Below are 27431 nucleotides of genomic sequence, written 5' to 3'. Positions count from 1 at the left end.
TATTCACTATGCCATGCTGTGTGCTGGGAGCTGCTTGTAGTAAAACTGCAGACAGCTTACAGAGAATACCTCTGCCTCAAACAAGCCTGGAGTCTGGACTGCTTGTCTCTTCAGACTGCCTCTTGGCCCCATATACTGTCCGGAGATCTAAACCGCCATTGAAATCTTGCATGCACAGTCTGGAGGAGACAAGCAGTCAATCCTGGAAAAACCACCACTGACCCAATGAACCTGCGCTCAAGACCACTGCAGACAGAACCTGGGGTGAGCTTTGCTCCCAAGGAACCGGTCCCTGAGCTCCCAGATTGTTAGTTAAGTTGATGCAGTGCAAGGCAGTCTGCTCCTTGGATGCACATATCTGTGACCTGAGAGTCTGCGCTCTCCCGCAGCCAGAGATGTTGCTTGACAGGGATTCTCTGCAGCACTGAAAAGCCTCACAAATGGTATGTAAAAACCAAATTTAAAAGAAAAATAAACATGAGTAAAAAAGACAAGCTCCTACCATCTCGCTTGTACAGAGACAACAGGGAAATGGAGGATAGCCCAGAGAGATGGGAAACAGAGCAAAAAAAATGGTAATGAGGCTCTCTACAAGAATTCTCATGGGAATGGATTGATTACTCAAAGGTTTAGGAATAATGTGTCTGTTGCACTAGAATCTGGATTTCTGATGCAGTAGTGTACAAAGCTGCTACTGGACCAATTGTGTGAATCTAAAATTTATTTATTTTTTAAAAGATTTACCTTTAAATGATAGATCTCTTGATTAGTACTAATTTTGTTGTTACTTAAATAAAGTTCTATTAGGGAGTAAGCCTTTTGTAAACCAGCCATTGAACTGATGCTGTTGTTCTCAGCAGAGAGAAAATGAAGATGAGACAGGTTATCAATAACTTGTTGATCCAGATCAGTAAGCTGATTATTATTCACACTGAGGCGTACCAGTTTTGTCAGCTTTGAAATTCCTAGAGAAAATAAACAGAGAAACAGTCAATACAAAAGAAAGGATAAAGCAGTTTACATAGAATCCCATTCAAACTTGACAAGTGATGGACAGAGAAGTTTGAATATTTTTAGAAGACAAAATCTTAGGCTTGGGATGAGAGAGAGCAATTTTCAAAGGGATTCCCTTCCTATCTTTTGCAACAACATGGCTAAATTGGCTCCTCTGAAAACCATGGTTTTTTCCAGGGGCATTTCCATGGTCATGGATAGAGGTAAAAGTACTTAGCTAAGTTTAAATACCTGACTGTGGCACATCAAAGATGGACTTATGAGTATATATAGGAGATTATAGAGAAAAATTTGGATGGCAACGCTGGACACTAGAGAATGACACAGGGCCAAATTTTTTCCCGTACCCACAGGAACTCAATTTTCCCGTCCTGTCCCAGTGAGTTTTGCTGCTGAATCTGCCCCTTTCCTGTAAGCTATGCCTTCCAAGCAGCTAAGCTCACCCCATGGCTTGCACAAATGATACTTGAGGCCCCCACTTACCTCGGCTTCAGAAAATCACTCAAAACCTACCTATTCGGCAAACAAGACCCCTAACAACACCCCCCCCGCTTACATTACTACACGCCCCCCCACCCGCCCCCGCTCTTCTCCTCCCCTTAATTGCTCCCCTCTCCCCTATCTCCCCTCCGCCAGTCATCCTCTGTAAAGTTCGATTAACACTACTTATATCCGATAAACTATTTATATCGGATAAATTCATGATAAAATGCTGTAAACCCTGCTTTAACATTTGTTTTTATCTGATAAATTGTGTATTGCTGATAAATTGTTTAAAATTGTTCAAACTGTTTGTAAATCTGCGTGTCAACTCAGATACTACTGTAACTGATGTAAACCACCTAGAACTCTCCGGGTATGGCGGTATATAAGAATAAAATTATTATTATTATTATCCTAACAAGTCTCGAACACTTATTATTTTAAAAGTGTTTGTGTAGATGAGGATGGAGCTTGCAGGAATGGGGCAGGGACTGGAAAAGAACTTGCGGGGACAGGACAGGAAAATGAGTTCTTGCGGGGATGGGGAAAAATTTGTTCCCGTGTCAATCTCTACTGGACACTTAGGGCTGGATTCTATAAAGTGCACCTACAATTTAGGTGCTTACTAGTTCTGCGCTAAGAATGATTTTATAGGCATACTTTACAGAATGAAAGATAAGGTTCTTACCTGGATAATCTTCTTTCTGTTAATTCTCTCAGGAGTCCGTATGTAAAGTGATCAATCTGTTCCCCCAAACTGGCCTTGCAGAAGTATGAATACTTACACCTTTGAGCACCTCCTTCATGGAGGTGAAGCCCAGAGTCCCCTTTCAGTTACATGCCAAAGCAATCAAGTTCCACTGGAACAGAAAACAAAGGAGGGAAACAGGGAATGACCTGGCATACATTAGACAACTTTGTTCTGCTCTGTAACTTAGAAACAAGAATTAGAACAACAATGAATTTATATAAAACAACCTTAAGAGAACCAACCTGCTGAGCGTAACTAGCACTAACAGCCAGAGGCTGAAGAATATACTTACATATACAGAATTTCTTCACATAAAGTCATCTGACTGACAGAAGAGCTCCAGGCATGGAATCTAGAAACATCAGAGGCAGAAAAGCAGGCAAAACAGTGTATACTGAGGGCAGGCTGTACGGACTTCTGAGAGGATTATCAGAAAGAAGATTATCCAGGTAAGAACCTAATCTTTCATTTTGTTACATCCACTCAGGAGTCCGTAAGTATGGTGACTGAGGACCCAAAAGTGGTATCCTCTTGAGCCACCACATCCACTTTGTAAAATCTGAAAAAAGTATGCAGAGTAGGCCAGGTAGCTGCTCTACAAAGCTCTGCTGGAAAAATTGCCTGAGACTCCACCCATGAAGAGGCGACACCCCTGGTGGAATGCACCTTGAGAGTGACCAGCAGCTGTTTACCACAGGCAACATATGCTGAAGAGATGTCAACGTGAATCCATCTAGCAATAGAGGCCTTGGATGTCAGCCTGCCACATCGGGACTGGCTGGTAAGCACAAACAGATGGTAGGAAAGGCAAAAGTCATCGGTCCTTTCCAAGTACTAGAGCAAAGCTCTCCATACATCAAGCTTCCTCAAAATTCTATCCTGCTCATCTGAGCCTGTAGATTGAAAAGCCTGAAGGTGGGCTTCCACCCACTGGAAGAGCAGCTGAGCCTCTAGGCATCAGGGGGCACTTCTGGTGCCTCCTTGTCTGTTCAGATATACCACTACTGTGGCATTGTCAAAGAACACACAATTTTGCCCTCGATGACCTTTTCCAGTGTCTTCAAGCACAGCCAGATGGCCCTGAGCTCCAGATGATTTATGGACCACCTCTTCTGATGGTGAGTCCATTGGCCCTGAATGAAGCAGTCCCCATGATGAGCTTCCCGGCTGAAAAAACTGACATCGGTCATGAGTCACCCACTCCAATATTCGGGGAGGCATGCCCTCTGACAAGGAGGTCTCCTGAAGCCACTAGTGTAAGCTCAGCTGCTCTTTCTTCTGTCCCTGTCCATGGGAGCTGCATCTAAAGTGAATGCCTCTGTGGAAAACACTGAGACAGAAGAGAGTCTTGGAGAGGATGCATGTGTGCCCTTGGCTCAGGGGACCACTTTCCATGGAGTCCAGCACCTGAAGATAATGCCATGCAGTGGGAATCTGCATTGCTAAGAGAGTCAGGAGCTGTCATCACAGCTTCTGTCTGAATAGTTCAGGAAGAAAAATGTGTCCCCTAGCCATGTCAAAAAGACTCCCAGATACTTCAAAGTCTGGGTCAATTCCAGATGGCTTTTCTTGAAGTTGACAATCCGGCCCAACCACTGGAGAAATTCCAACACATGTTGCACTGCCATCTTGCACTCCTGCCTGGATGGGGCTCTGATCAACCAATTGTCTAGGTAGAGATGTACCTGGATCCCTAACTTCTGGAGATGAGCTGCAACCACCACCATAACCTTGGTGAAAGTTCAGGGGGCTGTCGCCAATCCAAACAGAAAAGGGCTGCAATCTGAAAATGCTGCTGAAATATATGAAACCTCAAATATTTTCTGTGGCCTGGAAAGACAGAAATATGCAGATATGCCTCCATGAGGTCCAGGGAGGCCAGAAATATTTCAGGAGCCACAGCCGCGATGACTGACCGGGCCGTTTCCATGTAAAAATGAGGAACCCTCAGAAAGACATTCATAGCCTTGAGATCTAAGATGAGCCTTGTCACACCTACCCAGCTCCTGTTCATGGCAGCGAGCTGGAACACTGTGACTGTCCCTGTCCATACATGTACCCTTTTAACCAGAGTACCCTTCAGGCCTTCTTAGGCGTCTGCCTAAGGTATAATATCAGATTCCCTGACATTACCAAAAGAAAACAGGCAAGGGAAAAGAAACTCACACACCTCAAAATCCAGGATAGCAGAATAATCAAATTGAGTTTATTCCTGTGGTTCTGGATTGTTCTGTACAATTGCTCTTAGCGTCCTGTAATAATTCTCACATAGGTTTGAAAGAAACATAAACTTTGGGTTAAGTTAACCACACTGGCTTTGTGCATACCAGTCTGACTCTAAATGTCCAAAACAAAAATAAAATGCACAATAAACCTTTAAGGCTGGACTCTAATCTTTGTAATATAGTCCTCTTCACCAGCCAATTGTGTGACAAGTATGGCACTAACCACAGTTCTTTCTCCAGGTCAAATAAAGCTTTTACAAAAGCAGAAAGGAAAAAAAAAAACCAGGTCAAAAGAACACAGTTAACTTTGCAGCCCTGCCACAGAGTGACTGCAGAAAAGGAACTCTCCTTAAAGAAGCTCCCCTGTGCTGGCTGTTTCAGAGAAACGTTATCTCCCTTAATTACTCCCCAGCGGAGCTGAGAGGGAACAAACAAATGATCCGTGCTGCAGTGGAATTTCACAGTTCAATTATCAGTGTTTTGAGGATAGCTTTTCTATTCTCCCCCAGCGTTTGGCATACAAACACTTTCATTCAAACCATTAAGCAGAACTCACAACAAAAAAAAACTGGTGAGAAAAAAACCAAGAAGTCATTCATTTCCCACCTTTGTTCAGGCCTTGTCCATTGCCTCTAAGCATTCCCTAGGCATAGGAGACACACCAATATCCATTGGTTCACAGCTGGCCAACTGTCTCTCCGTTCCAGCCTCAAGCACTCCTGAGACGTCCACCATGTCCCAGTCTTGGTTCAGCTCATTAGCATTCAGTTGAGGAGGAGAGTGTTCTCCACCAAGCTCACCCTGAAGCCTCCTCGGCTCCTCCTCCTCTCTGTGTCTCAGCTGCTCTGCTTTAACCTCCTCTAATTCGCCCCTCCCTGCTCTGAAGAGGGGGAAGGGAGATAAATCTCTCTGCAGCTGTGCCTGTCTCAGTGACAGCTTCCTGTGCTGAGCCTGGCCTTCTGGGAGCTGTAGTTTCTTGGCTCCCGGGATAGTCCAAGTGAAGTCAGCATTTCATACTTTGCAGAGCCAACCTGACCAGCTCTCTTGCCTCGGGGACTACCAACCTTCTCCAACCCTGTGTCAAAGCTAGGGAGAGCGCTAGATTTGTCACAGCCTCTAGGCTTCTGTGCCTTTCTTGGGCAAGATGAAGTATCTGAAGTATCTGTCTGTGCCTGAATCTTCATTGGGAACAGGCTCTATGGCCCGAATGTCCAGAAGTCTTTGAAGTATGACCCTTACTTTGGCCTGCTTTTCCGGCCATTTGGCCAGAGAGTCAAGGAACAAATCCAGAGGAGGGCAATAAAACTCAATTTTGTAACCCACTTGGATGATACCCAATGCCCATTGGCCAATTAAATTTTCTTCCACTCTCCTCGAAACACTGACAGCCGCCCCCCAATATGCAGAGGCACAGCCACCAACCTGGTGTCATTGGGGATTCTTGGAGGGAGGACCGATCTGAGCCTCTGAGGACTGCTGGCATCTGGAACCGCTGAATCGCTGTCTATAACCCTGGAAGGACCTCTGGACAAAGGACCCCCTGGTTATACTGTCTAGAATAAAAGGAGATATGAAAATTGCTTCTACTCCCACCTGAAGGCCAGCGAGGTCTACATTCTGGCAGAGACTTAGGGCAGCAATTTGCCACAATGGCCATAAGGTCATCAAGGCACTTACCAAAAGGCATCTGTCCCTTAAAAGGGCAGCATGCTTAAGGTCGCTTTGGAGACTGAGTCGCCCTTCCATGGCCTGATCCAGGGCATTCTGTGAACCAAGACAACATAAGCCAACACCTTGCTCATGGCCCTGATAAGACTGTATAAGGCGTCTGTCATGTAATCAACCCTCTCCAGGACAAGCTGGGAGCAGGCATCCTCTTCCACAGAGGGCTGCCATCGCAGTCTGGTGTGACAGGTCCAAGCAATGAAGATGGGATGTACACATGATGGCAGGCTATTGTTGGAATCTTATGCAGGATTGTCCTGGCAGATCCCACTCTCAAGTCTTACAAAAGGAGCTTCTTGTGTGTAGAATGACTGAAAACTATGTATCATAAACATGTGCTTTTGGAATGAAATAAGTAGATTTTCATATTGAACACTTTTAATTTTTAATATGTTTCCTTCATACTTAAAAGATATTAATTTAAACAGTACATTAAAACATCCTGATTTTTTTAAAGGGCGAGCAGAGTGAAGAGTGGTATATGGCAAATGTTCTGTATCTCAAAAACTAGAGCTGATAGTAAACAGGTGCCATTTTTGGAAAGAAGGTCAAATATACCCAGAAACAGGTCTAACATTTGAGGCACCAAAATGAGCATTGATCAGTGTAACTAGTCACATTGAGGTCCAGATTATGTGACCCAAGTTGCAAGAGCATCTTAATTATTTAACAAGTAATCAGTGCTGATAACACCAAATAATCAATACTGGCACTAATTACAAGTTATGCACACAACATTCTAAGTGCATTCTATAAAGTGGTGCACGTATGGTTCTTGTGTGTGAATCTCAAAAGGGGGCATAGCCAGAGAAGGAGCACGGGTGTTCCTAAAAGTTAGGTGCACTCTTACAGAATACGCCTGATTTGCACAGGTATTTAAGACTGGTTTTCATTGGTCTAAATGGGTACACCTAAAAGTCAGTCACATGTAGGGGTGTTGTGATTTTATATATGGTGATTACCTTTTATAGAATTGTATTGCTCTATGGTACAGCCGCACCTCAAATATTGTGTGCAATTCTGGTTGCCATATCTCAGAAAAGATATACAGTGGCAGTGGTGTACCAAGGGGGGGGGGAGATCCTCCCCGGGTGCAGCTTTAGGGGGGGTGCACAGCCGGACAGGTCCGGAAAATTCCTGGGCTGCGATGGCACTCAATGGCATCGGCGCCCTCCCTCCCCTCCGTGATGGCACTCAATGGCATCGGTGCCTCCCCTGCCCCGCGACAGCACTCAAGTTCGGCCTCCTTCTCCCGGCATTAGCAGAACTTCAGATCGGCAACAGGTGCTCGGTCAACAGCTTCCCCTGACTCAGCTTCCTGTTTCCACCCAGGCAGTTCAGTCAGGGGAAGCTTTTGACTGAGCACCTGTTGCCGACCTGAAGTTCTGCTGATGCTGGGAGAAGGAGGCCAAACTTGAGTGCTGTCGCGGGGCGGGGGGGGCGCCTATGCCGCTGAGTGCCGTCACGGAGGGGGGGAGCCTTGCCGATCTTGTTGCCAAAATAGGAAAAGTGAGGGAGAAAGATGGGTCTATGGTGGATGGAGAGATTGAGAGAAGGGGACAGATGATGGAAGTGGGGGAAAGAGAGAGAAGGGGCAGATGATGGAAGTGGGGAGAAGGGGCAGATGATGGAAGTGTGGAGAGAGAAGAGGGTAGATGATGGAAGTGGGGAGAAGGGGCAGATGATGGAAGTGGGGAGAGAGAAGAGGGCAGATGATGGAAGTGGGGGAAAGAGAGAGAAGGGGCAGATGATGGAAGTGGAGAGAAGGGGGAGAGAGAAGAGGGCAGATGATGGAAGTGGGAGGAAAGAGAGAGAAGGGGCAGATGATGGAAGTGGGGAGAAGGGGCAGATGATGGAAGTGGAGAGAAGGGAGAAAGAGAAGAGGGAAGAGGATGGAAGGAGGGGATAAATAAAAAGAGGGCACATGATGGGGGAAAAGGACTGAGAGGGAAATACTGGAGGGGGTGAGGGAAAGAGGTGGCAAGCTGTAGGTAGACAGTAAAAAAGGAAATTGATGAGAGGGTAGTAAGAACGTAATCTAGATGGATGCAGAAAATAAATTGAAAAGGAAAATGAGGGAAGAAAGGGATTGCAGAAGAGAGGTGTGGGAGAGAGAAGGAGAGGAGAGAGATGCCAGACCAATGGGGGTGAAAGGAGAAATGGAAGGGGGAGGCATACAGTTTCTGGAAGGGGCATAGAAGGAGAGAAGATGCCATATAGGGGCAGAGAGATGGCAGACAGTGGATGGAAGGAAGAGAGTAACAAGAAGATGAGGAAAGCAGAAACCAGAGAAGACAAAGGCATAACAAAAATTTTCTATTTATTTGTTGCTTTAGGAGACATGTGTCACTGTTTCTGTGGTGTTGCATTGTATGCAGAGTCCAGCTTCTTGCTGGTTCAATTTAACCTTTGTCTATGTATTTCTATTTTATCTCCCCTTTTACAAAACTGTGGAGCATTTTTTAGCGCCAGCCGTGGTGGTAGCAACTGTGATGCTCAGAATTCTATGAGCGTCAGAGCTGTTACCACCGTGGCTAAAATCCACACTACAGTTCTGTAAAAGAGGGAGGGGTTAGTTTGTGATGACATATTCCATACTAGGCAAAGGTATTTTCTGTGTTCTGTGTGTTCGAAAGACATGGTTTTCTGTTAGGATTGACGGTGTAGGATTGATCTGTACTAGTCTGGCTTGTTTAGTTTTACAATGGGTGTATTGATGTTGTACTGCTCACTGCATATGTATGATGCTGCCTTTTCCTAGGTACTCATGTGTGACATGTGGCTTGTTACTAAAAATCATGTTTTTCGTACAGATAGGGGGGGGTGCCAAAAAATGATGGGCCCCGGGTGTCACATATGCTAGGTACGCCACTGTACAGTGGAACCTTGGTTTATGAGCATATTTTGTTCCAGAAGTATGCTCGTAAACCAAATTGCTCGTATATCAAAGCGAGTTTTCCCATAGGAAGTAAGGGAAACTCGCTTTGATCCGTTCCACCTCGTCCCATCCCCGAGGCTACCAGCGCTGCTCCATTCCCCCCCCTTGAGGCCACCGATGCTGCTTCATACCCCCCTCCCGCTATCCGGCATCCCCCTCTGCGAACCAGCATCCTCCCACCCGCTCACATCGCCCCCCCTCCTCCGCGATTCTACATCCCCCCCCAAGCACCGAAACAAAATCCCTTACCCCGATTGGGCACCGGTATCAGCACCAACACATAGGACATGCCAGTGCCAGTGCCCGAAGATTCTCCCTCTTCTGGGCTGGGCGGTGCGTCAAAGGAGATCCTCCCTGTTGCTTGTGCTGGGCTGGACTGGGCCTTGAGCATTTGCGCATGCTCAAGGCCTTCTGGTCTCACTCTCTCTGAGATTCTGAATCTGAGAATCTCAGAGAGAGCGAGACCAGAAGGCTTTGAGCATGCGCAAATGTTCAAAGCCCAATCCAGCCCATTTCTATTCCACACTATCCAAAGTTCTAGGCAGATTATAATGGATGCATAGCATTAATTTGCGACAATAGACAATGGACAGTCAGTGAAATTTACAATGCAGGAATCAGCCCAAGGTGGTTATCAGGAGGATACCCTTGGGGAGCCTCCTTAGGCACGCAAGAATAGAATGGTTTTAAGCTCCTTTTTAAAAGATCTGAAGCTGGAGATTATATGAAGTGTTGTGGGCAAAGTATTGCAGAGTTTTGGTCCAACAATACTGAACAAAGATGTTCTGTAAGTTTCCAGTCAAACTAGTCGTGAGGACGGTACTTCCAGAAGAAGAAGATTGTTTAAGGAATGCAGTGTCCTAGTAGGCTGGTATTGTAACAATGTGGAGTGAGGTGGGGGTGGGGGGCTAAGTTGTGGAGAGCTTTGTAGGTCAGGCATAGAAGCTTGAAGATGATTCTCTGTTCTATTGGAAGCCAGTGGAGTGAGATAAGAGCTGAGATTATATGGGCATGTTTCACTGTTTTGGTGATGATACATATAGTGGCATTTTGGGAAACTTGCAGGGCTCTTAGATGCTGCTTCGAGATTCCTACTAAAAGACTGTTACAGTAGTCAAAGCAGAGAAAAATGAGGGCATGAACTATTGAGCGAAAGTTGGGGAAGGATAGAACCTCAAGTAAATGTCTGATAACTTTCAATTTATGGAAAACCATGGAAACTACCCTGGAGATTTGGTATTTCATGGAGGCGCTGGAGTCAAGAATCATTCCAAGATTGCGCATTTTATCAACTATTGCAATAAGGAAATTGTTGTTCCTAAGGGATCTTAGTATATCAGGAGAAGGGTGATCAGATAGTAGGATGGAGGTTTTGGTGACATTCAGTTTCATGAAATTGTCATGTAGCCAGTACTGTATTCTATCAATTGCAGGTGTGATTGTAACTTGATAATTGTTTCCTCAATGTTATGTTTAATTTTAACCAGGAAATGGATGTCATTGATATAGAGATGGTAGACAATACTGAGGCTCTTAAGGAGGTTACAAAGTGGTTAAAACACTTTGTAAATGGGGGCCTTTAGTTATTGATTTGTAGTTATTGATTTGATTTTTTTTTATATAGTTTTTTAAAATTATAATTATTTTTTATGCTCTTAATTAAAAACATTTTGCTCCCTGTTCCTGAATGCGAACATATATAAAAGCATATTAGTGGCCTTCTTTTACTAAGCCAATTACTGCGGCAGCCCATAGTAATTGCACCAAAGCCCATTGGAAATTAATGGTCTTCAGTGCCATTGCTGCACAACTTTGTAAAATGGGGATGTTTGCTGATGGGATGCTGCCACCTTCACACTGATCTGAAGACCGCTTGTTGAGTCACTAATTTGCTTTTTTATTCTGTTCATTATTTTTGAATTAGGTTAGTTGATATACTATTACAAAATTTGTAATTTGTAAGTTATATGTTTTGTTTTTATTTATTACTGCTCTTGTATGTAAATGATCTTTTGTAATTCCATACATATTACAATGACTTGAATCTTTTGATCTTAGCTTTCTCTTTGAGAACTAATTATATGTTTAAATTACTGCATAGTTGTTTAACTATGGGCTCCTTTTACATACGTGTGCTAGCGTTTTTAGCGCACGCACTGGATTAGCGTGCACTACCTGAAAAACTACCACTTGCTTAAGAGGAGGCAGTAGTGGCTAGTGCGCATAAAACCTCTAGTACGCCTTTGTAAAAGGAGCCCCATATGACCATATCTAATATAATAAAATGATAGGCCGCGCATGCGCACTAAAAAAATTGTGTTCCCTGATCTGTCGCGGATAAACGATTGTGCATGCGCGGGTTTTACGTCACCATAGCCTCCCTGCTCTCCACCTCGCGCCGCAGCTTTCAAAATTCCCTGCTGGGAGAGCATGGATTTGCGAGTGTGAGCTACTGGAGGGCCCGGTAGAGGTTGGAGTCGCTCCGGGGGAGGAGCCGGCTGCCGAAGAAACAAGATGAAGCGGCTCGCGTCTTGCGCCTCTTTCCCTCCGTCGATGGCGCCGAAACCCCGGGTCGATGAAAACGCTTGGCGGTGCGCGTCCGAACCTTGCTGTCTACATGGCTAACATTCGGCCCGACGGGTTGAACCTACCATCCAACCCTCCCACCGCCACATGAACACAAACCTCCGGCCTGCAGCAGCTCCACAGCACTCTAAACATTCTGCTTCCAGCCTTCTACTGATTTGATTTTCGCTGTGGAGCTGCTGCAGGCCGGAGGTTTGTGTTCGTCTCACGATGGGAGGGTCAGTGGGGTCGGCTGCATGGCAGCGGTAGTGGCATGGGGGGGCGGGGGGTAGATAGAAATATGTTGCAAATGGCGAATTCTACTGTATGGGAGAATGGGGGGGTAGAAATGAAAGGTTCTACTGCACAGGGGGATGGGAGGCAGGCAGGCTGGCTTTGGGGGGAGGCTGTGGGTGGAACAAAGTCTAAAAGGCATTGAGGGGGGCATTGGAAGGAGGCACTGGGGGCACTAAGGACATGGGAAAGGGCACTAAGTACACGGGAAGGAGGCACTGAGGGCACTAAGGATATAGGCACTGAGGGCACTAAGGACATTGAATGGGACATTAAGGACATGGAAGGCGGCGCTGGGGGCACTAAGGGAAGACAGAAGGGGTCATGGAGAGACAGTGAGAGGGAAAGGGGGCTGCTTTTGGGGGGGGAAGTGTGCTGGGGACAGACAGCTTTTGCTGTGGGGGGAAGACAGAAGGGGCCATGGAGAGACAGTTAGGGAAAGGGGGCTGCTTTGGGTGGAGGGGTGTGCTGGGTGCAGACAGTTTTGCTTGGGGGGGGGGGGGGGGGAAGACAGAAGGACACAGACAGTGGCCAAGGAGAGAGAGAGAAAGAAACACAGACAGACAGACACATCTATTCTAGCACCCATTAATGTAACTGGCTTAAAGACTAGTTTTTGATATATTTGTAGATAGTTTGTAATTCATTATGTTTTCTTTTTAAATGGTTTGAATTTTTTGCTGTTCTTTTTAAGTGACTGATTTCCTGTAAATATGTTGCATTTTTATATACAGTCATATGAAAAAATTAGGACACCCCATGTAATTAGTTCTTTCTTAAGAAATGTTCACATATCCATGTCAAATCTTTTTATTTATTTATTTATCTCTGCAAAAGAAAGTGATGTAATTGAACGTAAACAACAACATTTTTCCGTGATTTACACATGAAACTAAAGATATCAACAAAAATGTGTATTCTGAGGAATAAATAGGACACCTCTACGTATCCTCCCACTTATATCACACCCAGGTGTATCACATCAGGTGCACATGATTAGAACATTGTTACTCAGCATTTTGAAAGTTTGCCCTACTTAAACCTCAGACATTTAGGGCTCCTTTTACGAAGGTGCATTAGGGCCTTAATGCGTGGAATAGCGCGCACTAAAATGCCATCCGCGCTAGCCACTACTGCCTCCTCTTGAGCAGGCAATAGTTTTTCAGCTAGCGCGTGCTAATCCGGTGCATGCGCTAAAAATGCTAGCACCTTCGTAAGATCATCAAGTTTGCAGACGACACAAAGCTATGCTGGGTAATCAGATCGCAGAAGGATAGCGCAGAATACCAGAGTGACTTATGTCAGTTAAAGAAATAGGCGGAAAAATGGTAGATGAAGTTTAATGTGGAAAAGTGCAAAGTAATGCATTTAGGTAGAAAGAACAAGGAACACAAGAATAGAATGTCAGGTGCAACTCTGGGTAAGAGTGAACAGGAAAAGGATCTGGGTGTACTGATAGATAGGACCCTGAAGCCGTCGGCACAACGTGCAGCAGCGGCAAAGAAAGCAAATAGAATGTTAGGCATGATAAAGAAGGGAATCACGAGTAGATCGGAGAAAGTTATAATGCCTCTTTATAGAGCACTGGTCAGACCACACTTGAAATACTGTGTCCAACATTGGTCTCCCAACCTAAAGAAAGATATAAAACTGCTGGAGAAGGTGCAGAGATGAGCAACGAAGCTAATAAAAGGTATGGAGAACTTGGAATACAAGGAACGACTGAAGAGACTGGGATTGTTCTCCCTTGAGAAGAGGAGACTGCGAGGGGATATGATCGAGATTTTCAAAATACTGAAAGGAATCGACAAAATAGAGCATGAAAGTTATTTACAATGACCAATGTAACACGGACAAGAGGACATGGACTGAAGCTAAGGGGGGACAAGTCCAGGACAAATATCAGGAAGTTCTGTTTCATGCAACGAGTGGTGGATACCCGGAATGCTCTCCCAGAGGAGGTTATTGTGGAATCCACTGTTCCCGGATTTAAAAGCAAACTAGATGCACATCTCCTTACGAGAGGCATAGATGGATATGGGTGACTAGAATTACGACAGGTGTACACCTGGCTGGGCCTCTGCGTGTGCGGATCGCCAGACTTGATGGATCGATGGTCTGATCCGGAGATGGCAGTTCATATGTTCTAAGGAGCCCTTAGTTTGGTTGCTCATGACTGCTGTGGTGAGAATGACTACCATGGTGAGATCAAAAGAGCTGTCTGAGGCCTTCAGAAAGAAGATTATAAATCTAGTAACTGATTATAAGTCTAGCAAGGGATTTAAAAAGATCTTGAAAGAATTTGACATTAGCCATTCCACAGTCTGGAAAATAGTATACAAGTGGAGGACTTTGCCAACATGCCCAGGTCTGGCCATCCAAGCAAGTTGACCCCCCCAGAGCAGACCACAAGCTGCTAAAAGAAGTCTCCCAAAACCCTAAAATGTCATCACAGGGCCATCTTTATTCTAGCATTTGTGTTTCATTAATTGCTGGACTGGATTACAGGCAACGATAAGCAGTGCTATAGTTCCTGAGGAAGGGGTTTTTTCTTTTGAAATGGAGCCCTGTCGAACTCAAACAGCACGCAGAATTATTGGGACATAGGGCTCCTTTTACGAAGCCGTGTTAGCGGCTTTATCGCACGCGACTTTTAATCACGCGCTAGCCGGAAAACTATCACCTGCTCAAGAGGAGGCGGTAGCGGATAGCATGGCCGGCAGTTTAGCGTGCACTATTACGCTCGTTAAACTGCTAACACGCCTTCGTAAAAGGAGCACATAGTATCTGATATATCATTCAAAATAAGTACTATATTTTTGTCTTGAAATTTTCCAGATATTTTTGATTTTGGTCACATTTACACAACTAAAAATGGCATGACTATTTTATTATATTGAATGCTGAATAACCATATTCAGTATAGGATTGTAGCGGTGGAAGAATTTTGAATCTCACTTACTTTAATTTACTCACATTTGGGTGTTTTAGGCACTATTATTGATTAGGAGTGCTTCTACATGTTAATTCACATTTCAGAGAGATCCTGGGATGTTTCACAAATAAATACCCTGTTGGGTTTACTAAGTCAAAAAAGACAAAAAAACCCACTGAAAAATAAAAAATGATAAACAGCAAAAATGAGTGGTGAAATAACTATTGCCAAAGATCATAAATAATTCATTAATCAATACTGAAAAGAATGGTAAGGCTGAGCTTTAATTCAAAATATAAAACTCATTTGTGGTGAGACCTCAGAAATTCATTCCCCAACTCACTATAGGGCAGCCTAAGCTGATCCATTCGGGGGATTCATTTATCAATCACTGGTCAATCACCACTCACCAACCTTAATGCAAAATCTTATCGTGTTAAAACAATAAATATTTTAAATATCATAAATATTCTTTGAACATTATAAGTGTGGAACTTAATTGTTGTTTGAAGCTAAGTTCCACACTTTTAGTCTAAAACATGTAACTTCATGTACATCTACATTCGTGGTCTATGTCTTTATATGTCCTTGTCCCAAGATTTATGTGGGCCAAACCACACGCCTCTTTAGAACACAGGTTACAGAACACAAAAGCTGTATATGGAACAATAGACTGCAAGCCCTTTAGTTACACATTGGAGTTTGACTATGCATTTACAGATTTACGGTGCTGCGTGAGCGACCATATTAGTGAGGATTGTATGAACAGACCTCAGTGGCTCCTGCGGGCCGAACAGTTATGGATTCACAAATTAAACAGTGAAGAACCAGAGGGGTTGAATTTGAAACTAGAGTGGAATGCATTCTATTGAAGGATATTAGTCTGATGTGAGAGGATGGGAATATGTGATAACCTGGATATGAGGAACCTCTAATAAGGATGCAAAAATAAAAATAAGAATAACAAAAAAACTTCAAAAATCAACATAAAATAAAAATATACATATAAAATAAAAAATAGGAATTTGACAATAGAGGTTAATAGGAGCCTCGTGTATATATGCGTGGTGATGGAATAGCGATTTTTCACATGATTAAATAAGACGATAAAGTGAGTTTTAAATGTTGCACTCCATAGATATATTTTTATCACATCCAGGTTTATCTATATCCCATCTGAATGATTTGTCAGTCAGTTATAGTTTGTCAGCAAATCGAATCATATATACATAGCAGCGTCCTTATCTTGCCGTGCTGTCACTTCCGGTTATGATGACATCATACCGGGAGTTCTTAAACCCGGTGCAGTCATCTTTTAATGCAGGAGATGCGTTTTGGCGTCCCGATTGAAGGTATGTCATGCTGGTTTTATTTAACTTTTTGAAGGAGGGCAGGAGTCTAGTTTAATGACAAAAGTTTTTTATTTTTGTTTTGGCTCTAGCTTGATCGGATACGTTACACCATGAGGCAGCAGACTTGTGAAACGCCTGCCACCGTTGGTGTACCGATCAACAGAAGATAAGTTGAAAGTTATTTCTCCTATCATTCAGCACTAACAGCTCTGTTTAAGGTTTTCACTTTCTGGAGTGCAACGGAGGTTTTTTGCCAATGAGGTTAACGCTTAACCACCTGTTAACCACCTTTGTGGAGGTGGAAGGGTCCTAGTCTGAGGCTTTTTCCTCTATTTTTTTTATTGCACATTACATCCAAACCTAAGCTGTGCTGTTCATGTTCCACCTGACATTTTATATTTTTCTTGTGAAAATGTATTTTAAATACATACCATTGGAATAACATCTTATATCCCTGTTCAATCAATGGTGAGGCCAAGGAGACCCGAAGCAATGCACCATAAAGCTGCTCCCACTGCTGGAAGTCTAGGGTCCCCAACAGGGCTTCCCATTTGTGTTCATAAGATCTAACCTGGGGGCGAGTATATAAGAGAGCTTTATATAAGCGAGAAATGAGGCCCACCCCAGATCCTAACCGAAATACCTGAAGAAAGGCAGACTCCGCCCCCTCCCACTCAGGAAGCACCTTTTGTCTCAAAAAATCACGAAGCTGAATATAAGCAAAGAAGTCCATCGCTGGGAGGTCATATATATTCTGTAAAGCAGCAAAGGGGACCAATTTTCCCCCAAGGACCAACTGACCCAGCACATGGAGTCCCTCCCATTCCCAGCGTCAGAATATTTCCGTATCTCTTGCTGGGAAAAACCCAGCGACAAATCGAATTGGAGTAGCATAAAAGTAAAGCTGCCGCAGGATCCAACCCCGCTTAACATGTACCCAAATCTGCAAGGTGCATGCCATCCCATATGGGGCCCCCTTCTGTAGGTCCTGAATAGTGTCAAGAGAAAGCCATGGCAAAGCCGCAAGCGGAAAAGTGGGCTGAAGGGCTTGTTCTAAGGAAAACCAATGCCGGGACAGGAAAGCCCAGTGAAATAACACCTGTAATTAGACAGCATAGTAATAATTATGGAAATCAGGAACACCCATACCCCCATGGAACCTATCCCAGTACATTCGCTCCCTCCGCACCCTAGGCGGTTTGTGTGTCCAATCTAGAACAGTTTAGGAACTGAGAGAGGCATGCAGAAGAACAGATACAAAAAACGGGGCAACACATTCATTCGCAGAGCATTTATCCGGCCCAGCCAAGATAATCATAAGCCTTCCCAGCGGTCGAGATCAGCAAAGACAGTCAGCTACAAAGGTGGATAATTGAGGTGAAAAAGGTCAGCTAGAGTCCGTGAAATATGAACCCCAAGGTACTGGATCGACTTAGCTGCCCAGTGAAACGAAAAAGCTCTACGCAAATCATCTACTGAAAGATTGGGAAGAGACACATTAAGAAACTCAGATTTAGTTACATTAATTTTAAATCCCATTACAGCACCATACTATTCCATAACCCGAAGCACTTCCGTCAAAGACTGATGTGGACGAGCCAACATAAATAGAATATCATCTGCATAAAGCGAGATCTTATGCTCCTGCGCACCCACTGCAATCCCCCTGATATCAACATTAGTGCCAATAGCTTCAGCCATCACTAAGGCAAAGATCAGGGGCGACAAAGGACATCCTTGTCGGGTTCCATGTCGGACCAAAAAAGGGGCCGTATACCTTACATTGACTCATAAGCAGGCCTCCGGGTCAGTGTACAACAATGACAACCAATGTAAGAAATTCCCCGAGATCCCCACCCGCCGAAAGACAGCCTGCATAAAAGGGCAGAAAACCCTATCGAAGGCTTTCTCGGCGTCAACCAAGAGCAGAACCGATGGAATAGAATACTGATGGGCCACCCCAATAAGGTCCAACACCTTGTGAATATTGTCGCCGGGGTGTCTCCCAGAGATGAATCCACACTGATCGCCATGGATGAGGTCAGGCATAAAACGTTGCAAACGAACTGCCAAAATGCAAGTAAACAGCTTATAATCGACCCCCAGCAATGATATAGGTCTATAGGAACCGCAAAGGAGGGGATCCTGGCCTGGTTTAAGGAGGAGGGAGACTGCTGCTTGATGAAAAGAGTACGGCAAATGCTCCGCCTCCAAAAAGGAATTAAACAAATGTGTAAGCGGTTCCACAATATAAGGCTCAATTTTTTTAATAGAATAAGGGCGAAAAACTGTCGACACCGGGAGCTTCCAAAACCTCCTCAGGCTGGATGGGAAAAGAAAGCCAATTCACATCTATCTCCGCCAGTCGAGGCATGTAGACCCCCGAGAAAAATATCTCCACCTCAAAAGCCTCAGTCTCAGGGATGTACAAAGTCTGATAGAAAGACAAAAAGGCCCGATCAATAGCAGCTTCCTCTGATTGAAGTTGTCCCATTGCATCCTTAACCCTAGTGATGATGTGACAAGCCTGGGTCTGCCGAAGCTGCAAAGCCAACAAACGGCTCGCATGACCTCCCCACTCAAAGAACTGTTGCCGCCGCCGCCGCTGTAGGGCCCAAACCATGCCTTCCAAATGAAGCTCTTGCAAATCTCGACAACACGCCGCCAATGCCACGCCACCCAGTTTTGGTCACCGTACCTCAAGAGGGACATGGCAATACTGGAGAGGGTTCAGAGGAGAGCGACGAAAATGGTAAAAGGGATGGAGAACCTTTCTTACGCAGACAGGTTAGAAAGGCTGGGGCTCTTCTCCCTGGAAAAGCGGAGACTCAGAGGAGACATGATAGAGACCTTCAAAAAGATAATGAAAGGTATAGAGAAGGTAGAAAGGAACAGATTCTTCAGCCTACAAGGGGGCACTCGGAGAAATTGAAAGGGGACACGTTTAGAACCAATGCTAGGAAGTTCTTTTTCACTCAGAGGGTTGTGGACACCTGGAATGCGCTTCCTGAGGTTGTAATAGGACAGAGTACCCTAACGGGCTTCAAAGAAGGATTGGATAAATTCCTGAAGGACACGGGGGGTGAGGGATACAGATAGAGGTACAGATAGGTTACGAAAGAGGGCTTACATAGAAGGATAAGGGGACTGAAAGGGTTTAGACGCCAACCACCTTGCAGGTCCTGGACCTGATGGGCCGCTGTGGGAGCGGACTGCTGGGCGCGATGGACCTCTGGTCTGACCTAGCAGAGGCAACTTCTTATGTTCTTATGTTCTTATAAGGGCTTGTTTATTATTATGCTCCAACCGTACCACCCGTCGAGAGACCAGTCATTGGTTGCGATAAGACCCCCGAGAGATACAACAACCGCAGAGTGGCCTTGAAGCTTTCCCAAGTACACTCGTACTAACTTCTCCCGTATCATTAAAGGCAAAGAAATCTTTAACATTGGCCTCCAACAATGACAAGATAGTCGGATCTCGCAGCAGGAAATCGTTCAGGCGCCACATACTACAGCCACCCCTATCCAGGCCCACTTTCAACTCCAAAGAGAGAGGAGTGTGATCAGACCATACTCTAGGTTCAATGAGAGATCCTAAGACCCGCGGCAGAGTGTCTCGAGGTGTCAACCACATATCTATTCAGGTATACGAATTATGCAAAGACGAATAAAAAGTATAGTCCCGTTCGCTGGGATGGAGATATCGTCAGATATCCACCAAATCTTGCCACCAGAGAAAAAGGAGGAAATCCCAACTGTCACCTCTTGCATAATGAATTATGGAATTAGAGTTATCCTCCTGAGGATAGCAGGTAAGGTTAAAATCCCCGCCAACAGCAAGCGTTACAACAGGGTAAAGAAAGTCCCCGGACCAGTATTGGGCACTTTAATAAGAATGTATCACCCCTCTGTATCCTGAACCACCTCTCTCAAAGTAACTTGGATGTTTTTATGAATAAGAATGCCCACTCCCTGTGTATTTTTACGAACTCTATTAGAGGAGGGAAAAACATGAGGATAACATTTATGGGAGAGCAACTTCTCATAGTGGGATTGAAAATGAGTTTCTTGAATAAACCCCACTGCTATTTTGCAACAATTCAATTCCTTAACAGACGCCGCTTTTGCAGGATGTTCAGTCCACGGACAGTATAAGATAAAGTATGCTTAATCATAGTTACCTAAGAGAGTACCACTTTCCAAAACAATCTGCGCTCTCCAATCAGCCACACATAAATCGCTAGACACACATACTCACACCCACTGAATACACAGCCCGCGTCCACACTCCCAGACGTTCATACTCAAAAACACTCAGTCACTCCCCACCTAACCACCCCAAGACCCCCCTCCCTCCATCCCACCCACACCCCACACGGTCCAGCCACCGAAACACCTGGAAACCATGTTACAGGAAGTGTAGAGAAACAGCCTCAAAGGGACCCCCCATGCAAGGACAAAAGAATCCTCTCACATCAGTCCCCACAAGAAATAACCATATAGTCCCAAGAACCACCACAAAAATGTCCCACATATGCAAAGATCCCAAAGAACTACTGTGAGGACATTGCAGCGTCCAAGGGGCATCGGGCTGCTGCAGACCTAGCCACTTTTTGCCAACCCAGGCCCCGCACAGGTTTGATAGTAGGGAGCAGAGCCAACTCCGAGGCTGAAAGCATCCCTGCCTCCACCAGGCGGGCCTGAACATCTGCCACAGTCACCACAGAGTAGTTCTTGCCAGCATGGGTGAAAGCCAGCCCAAAAGGGTACAGCCAAAGATACCAGATATTCCGCTCCTGAAGAATCCGCGTGCATTCCCGATACGTGCGACAACTGGCCAAGATTGCAGGTACCACATCTGGGTACATATCAATGTCTGCATCCTCCCATTTGACTGTTCCTCCACTATGCCGCACTGCACGCAGCACATGTTCCTTGTCCACATACCAGTGAAAGCAGGCCACAACATCACAGGGTCCCACAATTCGATGAGCTCGATCGAGCAAAGATTTCCTCACTTCCACTGGAGAGCTAGCGGCCTCGAGGGCCCTGATGCAAATGTGGACAATCACCTCCATGAAGCGTGAATCTGACACAGTATCTGGCACTCGCCTGAATCAAAGATTGCAGCGCCTGGAGCGATTCTCCAGGTATTCCATTTTTAGGGTGGTGATTTCTGCTTGGTCCTCCAGTGTTGCAATTCGGCCCTTCAACTGGGTTAATTCAACACTATGGGTTTCCACAACATTTACAGTTTCCCCCAGTCGGCTGCCAATATCGCCAACATCGCGCTTCAGATCTGCTATGGCTCCATTGATGTCTGCACGGACCACCGAGACCTCATTTTTTAGCTCCTGGAACCAGCCGCGCATTTCTTGGTGGAAGCTCAGCAGAACGGTCTTGGGCAGCAGGTTCATCGCAGCCTCAGGATACTCCGGCACCATTTTGGCCATAGATTTAGATGGCCCACTCGAAAGCGGCAACGAGAAGGCTTTAATTTCAGTTTGTTTGTTTTCTCATAGCCATCATTGTACTCCCTGCAGAATCCCCATGGGACAGAAGCTCGTTTGCAAATGCAGGAGCTCGGAGGCATAATTAAAACAGCATAAACAGCATTGGGGCCAGGGAGCCATCCCTCTAGGCTGCCATGAGCCACGATGATGTCACTTCCTCCCCCATTTCACATATAATTTCACGATCAATTCTTCTACTGCTCCATTTCCTATCTAGATTTGGTGAAAAAATCTAGCAGTTTGCATTACAGGACCTACAGCAGGCTCTTGCTACTGTTGATGTGAAAGTGCAAGCCTCTGCAATCAGAAAGAGACTGCACAAATTTAACTTGCATGGGAGGTGTGCAAGGAGGAAACCTTTGCTCTCAAAGAGAAACATCAAGGCCATGCTGAAGTTTGCCAGAGAGAACCTGGACAAACACCCAGGACTTCTGGAATAGTGTTCTATGGACAGAAGAGTTTAAAACTGAATTATCTGGACACCAGAAAAGAGGATTTGTTGGGCGTACACCAAATACAACATTCCAGGAAAACAACCTTATACCAACTGTGAAGCATGGAGGTGGAAGTGTCATGGTTTGGAGATGCTTTGCTTCAGCAGGACCTGGCCAGCTCACCTCATAGAATCCACCATGAATTCTACTGCTTGAAAAACATGTGAGACCATCTGTAAGAAAATTAAGGCTGAAGCGGAACTGGACCCTGCAACACAACAATGACCCAAAACACCAGTAAATCCACCAAGGACTGGCTGAAAACTAAGAAAGGGCGAGTCCTGGAGTGGCCAAGTCAAAGCCCTGATCCCATTGAGATGTTGTAGGGTGATTTGAAAGAAACATCTCACAGCTGAAAGAATTCTGCATTGATGTGGGCCAAACTTTCCTCAGACCAATGTCAGAGACTGGTAGATGGCTACAAGAAGCATCTCACTACAGTTATTTCAGTCAAAGGGGGTAACACTAGCTATTAGGGTGTAGGGTGTCCTAATTTATTCCTCAGTTAGAATACACATTTTTGTGGATATCTTTTGTTTCATGAGTAAATCAAGGAAAATTTTGGTTGTTTACCTGCAGTTACATCACTTTCTTTTCCAGAGATAAATAAAAAAAGATTTGATATTGATATGTGAATATTTCTTAAGATAGAACTGAATATTTCACATGATTGTATTTATGATTTTGATTTTATTTCACAATCTTTTTTTTTTGTATGTTTTATTATTAGTTATTTTTATTTTTGTTTCAGTTGCCCCTGATACAGCCTGTTGCCTAGGCAAAACATGGTCCACGTCCTTGCTGTTGGAATAGGAACTGAATGAGTGTCGGAGTATTTACCTCGCTGGCCTGCAATAAAATGCTCTACCGCGGTTTGATAAAAGGAGCACACAATGTGCTGGTATTGGGATGTTAAAAGCCCTAATAGGTGTAACATTGTGCAATACATTGCTTTTAGAAGTTAGATATCTGCCTGAGCTTTTGCAATTTAGAAAATGTCTAAAAACAATTTTATTTGAGCATTTTTATCAGTAGGCTTTATGTTAAAATGTTTTACAGTTCAAATTATTTCTTTTTTTGTATGAAGTCTTGTGGTTGTATGTTTTTTATGTATATTTTATTGTACCCTGCACAGAACTGTCAGATGTACCGTAGCTGGTTATAAATTTTTAAAATAAATAGACCATAACTTTTTTTTCTTTTTTTAATAATCTATTTATAATGTCAAAAACTTCAATTCACAAGTATACACTTGCTTAAGAAACTCAGATAAGGAAAAAAGAATATATCAAACTTCACAGCAGAAAATAAACAAAATCCTCCAATAGCATTAGCAAATGAAATCCTCATTAGACCACAAGACAGTCATAACTTTCAATGTCCAAATTACATTTAAGTTAAACAGTGGCTGTCACAAATGTTATGTTAGGATTCTAGTTGAAAGCATAACAAGCAGTGACACCCTTCTCTTTAACTTTATCCAATAATATTCAGTGGCATAGACTTTACTAGTTATGTGGTTGAATATTGATGCAGCTGAATATTACAGTTTACAGTTAACCACGTATATTTATCCTTTTAACTTAGACCTGATATTTAAGTGGTTCAACATGCAGTTTTTTAGTTAGCTGAATAGTACTTAATATCAGTGCTATCCAGTTAATTATACTCATCAGAACCTTTTAACCAATTACATTTTGGTTGACTTGCCCAAAATGTAACTGGTCAGCAGTTTCTAAAATAAACCATTTAACCAGTTAATTGGATAAATGACTTTGAATATTGACCTCTTGATGTTGGCATTCTCCATCATATTCAAGATTTGAAACTAAATTTCCACACCTTCTGTTCTTACCTTCTAATTTTGAAATGCAATTTTCATCAAAAGAGAGTTCTTCTAGATTAAAGCAATGTTCCAGCCCTTCAATTTTGCTGATATTATTGTTGTTGAATGAAGCCCATTGTAAATGCTCCAACCTTTCTAAATTGGCAATTTTGTAAAGTTTTTGGCCATCCAAAGTTAAGGAAGTAATCTGCAAGCAAAATCATAACTATTATTTTATTTAAAAGGAAAATATATAGTATGCTAATTGATCTTGGTGAGAAGCCCTATTTTAGACAGGTCCTAGAAGCAGGGAATTGAAATGTGCAGGTCAATGTGTCTTAAGTTTGACCAGTATTTGAGAACAGAATACGCTAATAGAGCCTGTTCTAAAATGCAGGAGAAATGAAAGATTAGGTTCTTACCTGGATAATCGTCTTTCTGTTAATCTACTATTGAGTCTGTATGTATGGTGATCAATCTATTCCCCCAAACTGGATTTTCAGAAGTGAGAATACTTACAGCTTTGAGCACCTCCCATATAGAGGTGGAACATAGTGCACCCTCCAGTTATGTCCCAAAGCAATCGAGCTACATTGGAATAGAATACAAAGAAGGAGGGGTACAGTGAACCTTCCTCATACAATTCTGTTCTGCTCTATAACTTAGAAAACAAGAATAAGAACAACATAACATAGCAATTGAAAAACAACCATAGAGAAACAACCTGCTGTGTGCAACTGGCACAAACAATAAGGGAGCCACTGGCTGAGGAATACATTTACTCATACCGGATTTCTTTGTGCATAGCCATCTGGCTGACAGAAGAAGAAGTACATGCCTGGAAAACAGAAACATCTGAGGCAGAAAGCAGGTGAAACAGAATATACAGAGGGCGGGTCATACGGACTCCATAGTAGATTAACAAAAAGAAGATTCTCTAGGTAAAAACCTATTCTTTCATTTTTTTACATCTATTCCGGAGTCCAAACGTATGGTGATGTATCAAAGCAGTGGCAGACATCTAGGGAGGGAAAGAAGAGCCTTCCTGCAAGACCGAGGACCCAAAAGTGGTGAACTCACGAGCTGCCACATCTACTCTGTAAAATGTAGAAAAAGTATGCAGAGTAGGCCAAGTAGCTGCTTGACAAATCTCTGCATGAGGAACTGCCTGAGACTCCTTCCAGGAAGACATGACACTCCTAGTTGAATGCTCTTTGAGAGAAACTGGCGGCTGTTTTCCACAGACAATGTACGCTGAAGAAATGGCCATGTGAATCGACCTAGCTATAGAGGCCTTGCATGCCATCCTGCTCCGACGGGAGTCACTGGTGAGTACAAACAGGGGGTCTGATAAACGGAAAACATTGGTCTTGTCCAAGTACTGAAGCAAAACTCTGTGCACATCCAGCTTCTTCAATACTCTATCCTGTTTGTCAGATCATGAAGATAGAAAAGCAGGCAGGAAACCTCCTTGTTTATGTAGAAATCCGATACCATCTTTGGAAGAAATGAGGGAACAGTGACACCCCTGTCAGTGATCCTGAGGAAGGGCTCCCTACAGGAGAGAGCCTTCATTTTCAAGATGTGCTGTGCCGAAACAATTGCCACCAGGAACACAGTCTTTAACAGGGAGATCCAAAAGGGAAGCATCCTTGTGTGGGTCATATGGGGCCTTAATTTGGCCCTTCAGAACAACATTAAGGTTCCAAGATGGAAATGGACACCACAGTGAAGGCCTTAACCGGAGCGCTCCATGGAGGAGGAATCTGGTCACATCTGGATGAATCGTCAACGAATCCTTGCAATTTTGAGTCAGAAAGCAAGAAAGTCCGGCCACTTGCACCTTAAGGGAAGCCACAGCAAGGCCTTTCTCCAGCATGGTCTGAAAGAAAGCCAGGATGATTGGAATTGGAGCTTAGAGCGGCTCTACCTGGTCCCTTGCACACCATTGCTAAAAAGCCTTCCAGGCTTTTGCATAGGCCATCATAGTAGGTTTCTTAGCCTAGAGCAGTGTGGCAATAACCAAATCTGAATATCCCTTGCAAACCAGGGCCGTGTACTCAACAGTCATGCCGTAAGACCAAAGCACTATGGGTTCTCCATGGGGACTTACCCCTGACTGAGGAGTCCATGATGAAGAGGCAGCTTGAGGCTCCTGTATTGCTGAAGCCATACTAGATCCACATATCACGGCCAGCGAGGCCAGTCAGGAGCTATCAGGATCACTAGGCCTGGATGAGTTGCAATCCTGCAGATGACCTGGCCTACCATGGGCCAAGGTAGGAAGAGGTAAAGGAGACTGTTGCGCAGGAGGGTTGGACCAACGCATCCAACCCAAGCTTTCTGGATCTTCTGTTCGACTGAAGAAGCATTTGACTTTCAAGTTCTTGGCAGAAGCTATCAAATCCATCATGGGTTGGCCCCAGTGTTGGCCTGGTGGGACAGCGACCATTCCCCTGGATCCAGGTACTACCAACTTAGAAAGTCGACCTGAACATTTTCCACTCAGGCCACAGGGGCTATGGAAAGAGTCTGAAGGTGGGCTTCTGCCTACAAAAAGAGCATCTGAGCTTCTAGGTGTAAGAGAGTACTTCTGGTGCCTCCCTGTGTTCACATATGCCACCATCGTGGTGTCAGAGAACACTCTTACAGCCTTTCCCTCCAAGATGCTCTCTAGAGCTCTAGAGTTCCAGCCAGTTTATGGACCTCTTCTTCTGATGGGAAGTCCACTGGCCTTGATTCAAGCAGTCCCTGCAATGAGCTCCCCAGCCAAAGAGGCTGGCATTGGCCATCAGAGTCATCCTTTCCGAGATCCGGAGAAGCATGCCCTTCAACAAGGATGCATTCTGAAGCCACCAGTGCAGGCTGATATTTGCAGTCCCTGTCCAAGGGAGCTGCATATGCATAGGATGCTTCTGCAGAGAATATCGAGACAAAAGAGAGTCCTGGAGAGGCCGCATGTGAGCCCTGGCCCAGCAGACAACCTCTAGAGTGGCTGCCATGGAGCCCAACACCTGAATGTAATGCCAAGTAGTAGGAGCCACAAATAATAGGGAATAGAAACTTTATAAACCCTATGAGATAACACCCTTATTCAGTTTAGAACAGTGGTCTCAAACTCGCGGTCTGGGGGCCACATGCGGCCCGCCAGGTACTATTTTGTGGTCCTCGGTATGTTTATAATAATCACAAAAGTAAAATAAAACAGTTTCTTGATCATATGTCTCTTTAGCTATAAATGACAATATTATTATTAAGACTTAGACAAAAGGAAAGATTTATAAACTATAAAGCGTTTTACCTCATGCAAAATTG

At 44.3% G+C, this 27431-nt stretch overlaps 1 protein-coding gene across 3 annotated transcripts in view; it reads right to left on the bottom strand.

The window, feature by feature from the left end:
• The window catches only part of LRRC9 (leucine rich repeat containing 9), a 584298-nt gene that overhangs the window by 179233 nt on the left and 377634 nt on the right, over positions 1 to 27431 (bottom strand). For all 3 annotated transcript variants that reach the window (XM_033952892.1, XM_033952893.1, XM_033952894.1), the window contains exons 23-24: positions 24147 to 24324; positions 745 to 965 (exon numbers count right to left, since the gene is read on the bottom strand). In XM_033952892.1, the coding sequence (XP_033808783.1) occupies positions 745 to 965; positions 24147 to 24324 (399 nt within the window). The remainder of the gene's footprint in view (positions 1 to 744; positions 966 to 24146; positions 24325 to 27431) is intronic.

Source organism: Geotrypetes seraphini, chromosome 7 (assembly GCF_902459505.1).
Source record: "Geotrypetes seraphini chromosome 7, aGeoSer1.1, whole genome shotgun sequence".
Classification (NCBI taxonomy): Eukaryota; Metazoa; Chordata; class Amphibia; order Gymnophiona; family Dermophiidae; genus Geotrypetes; species Geotrypetes seraphini.
The sequence above is the reverse complement of the archived record's forward strand: the minus strand, read 5'-3'. Positions and strand labels throughout refer to the sequence as shown.